This window comes from Austrofundulus limnaeus, unplaced genomic scaffold (assembly GCF_001266775.1).
Source record: "Austrofundulus limnaeus strain Quisiro unplaced genomic scaffold, Austrofundulus_limnaeus-1.0 Scaffold538, whole genome shotgun sequence".
NCBI lineage: Eukaryota > Metazoa > Chordata > Actinopteri > Cyprinodontiformes > Rivulidae > Austrofundulus > Austrofundulus limnaeus.
In genome coordinates this window covers 45,498-47,359 of record NW_013952940.1, presented here as the reverse complement: position 1 = coordinate 47,359, position 1,862 = coordinate 45,498, and the positions used below count along the sequence as shown (strand labels likewise).

The 1,862-nt window shown below is 41.1% G+C and overlaps 1 protein-coding gene across 1 annotated transcript in view; it reads right to left on the bottom strand.

Annotated features, from left to right (window-relative positions):
• The window catches only part of slc37a2 (solute carrier family 37 member 2), a gene marked incomplete in the record, with an annotated part of 19,361 nt that overhangs the window by 7,742 nt on the left and 9,757 nt on the right, over positions 1 to 1,862 (bottom strand). The window contains 5 exon segments of the mRNA XM_014026266.1: positions 232 to 290; positions 368 to 458; positions 655 to 804; positions 895 to 932; positions 1,050 to 1,216. Coding sequence (XP_013881720.1) covers positions 232 to 290; positions 368 to 458; positions 655 to 804; positions 895 to 932; positions 1,050 to 1,216 — 505 coding nt within the window.

Here is a 1,862-nt window from a genome sequence, read left to right as displayed (position 1 = left end):
AATTATAATCTGAAGAGATTCTATGTTTAGTTTAATACACATAAGTAAAGGTCAATACAAGTTTAGTGTATAAATAAATAATAATTTGCAAAAAAGTGGGCTTTTTTTTTACAATTTCAGAGTAATAATGACATCAGCTGTATGTTTTGAGCTCAACGTTCTCATTTCATTTATTTCCTCAGAATCTAAAAACAAACTCAAAACGTGATAAAAACTCAAGAGTCTACCCARGATTCCCCCGACATCAAATAACGTTGACATGTCTCCTGCTTCTTTCGCCTTAAAATGTGCTGCGTAAACAAAAGAAAGCACAGAATGAAGGTCTGTTATCCTGAATGAATTAAAGACAGACAGGTTTGAAACTGACCGACGTTTGAGATGTAAAGAGGAAGCCAGTATAGGAACGTGTAGCTGACCAGTTTGGCAAAAAGCAGACAGAGTGAGAACTCCACCACTCCCTGTGTCARACACACAAACAAACAAAAAAAAATATTAGATGGAGAAGTAAGGATGTCACCCTGGATGAGACCACTACATGGAGCCAAAGGATGACATTCCCCCCAAAATATATGTTTATAAACACTATCTACTTCAAGAAAAAAAARGCCCATTTGAAACCAAAACTTTGTTTAAAGCGCGTGATTTTCAACTCACAGGTATACGGAGAGCCCCACAGAAACTAATGGCCTCGGGATGCTCCTCCACCTCCTCTGGAAGCTGCGTGGTGATGCCGCCGTTCATCACGTGGTTCCCGTTGACCGAGTTGCGCAGGAGAGGCTCCGTCTCGCCGTTTTCCTGAACGCTCTGAGGAACACACACACACACACACACCTGTTAGTTCAAACGGTTTGTGTGACAGGTGAGTGAGGAGGAGTGACGTCTGTGAAAACTCACGTGATGCTGAGGAGAAGTGCAGTTCACATCTTCAGGTTCTGAGTCAAACAGAGAAGCAGATGAGGCAGTTTGGAGATATTAAAGTATGATAAACCATGCTATCGACCCAAACTTTTATGATCTGAATCAAAGATCTGTCAGCTGCTCAAACTGACTTTCAACAAGGAAGAAGAAGCACAGGACCCCCGTGGAGGCGATGATGAGTCCGGGGACGATGAAGGACATTCCCCACTCCGAGGAGACGAAGACTCCTGCGATGAGAGAGCCCAAGATATTCCCCACCGAGGTGTGGGAGTTCCACACCCCCATGATGAACCCACGCCTAACAGAACAAAAACACACTGAGCATCATCTTTWCACCACATTCTTGTGTCATAAACCAACTGAGTTAGTCTTTTTTGTGTTTACTAACAACAATTAGCCGAAGCAGCCATCTTGAATCAGGCTGACTTGARAAGATAATCAGTYGWAGATTTACAAGGTGAGTCAAAAGTYGCAGGACACCCTTTGACCTTTTTACCCTTTTGATCCAATATGGCGACTTTTGAGATGGCGGCCATGTTTTAGAAATAGCCTAAATTAGTGGTTCCCAAACTTGGGGTTGGGACCCCTTTGAGACATGAAACACCAAGTGAGCTTCCCCAGATGATTTCCAATTGTTAATGAAACATTTTCATCATAATTATTACAACAACAACAACAACAACAACAACAACAACAACAACAACAACAATAATAATAAATAGGGTTCCCACACCTTGGTCAACATCATATTCAAGGACCTTTCAAGGACTTTCCAGTAGGGAAACCATTATTTTTTTCGATTAGTCGACTAATCAGATCAAACGTTAATTGAATATAAAACATAGAGCTTATCACACCAGAATGCAGCTGCTATTATATAACCATGGTTAGATTTTAGCTACATGCTAACTAAAAATAATTGCTGTGGAAGGTAAGTTCTGCTC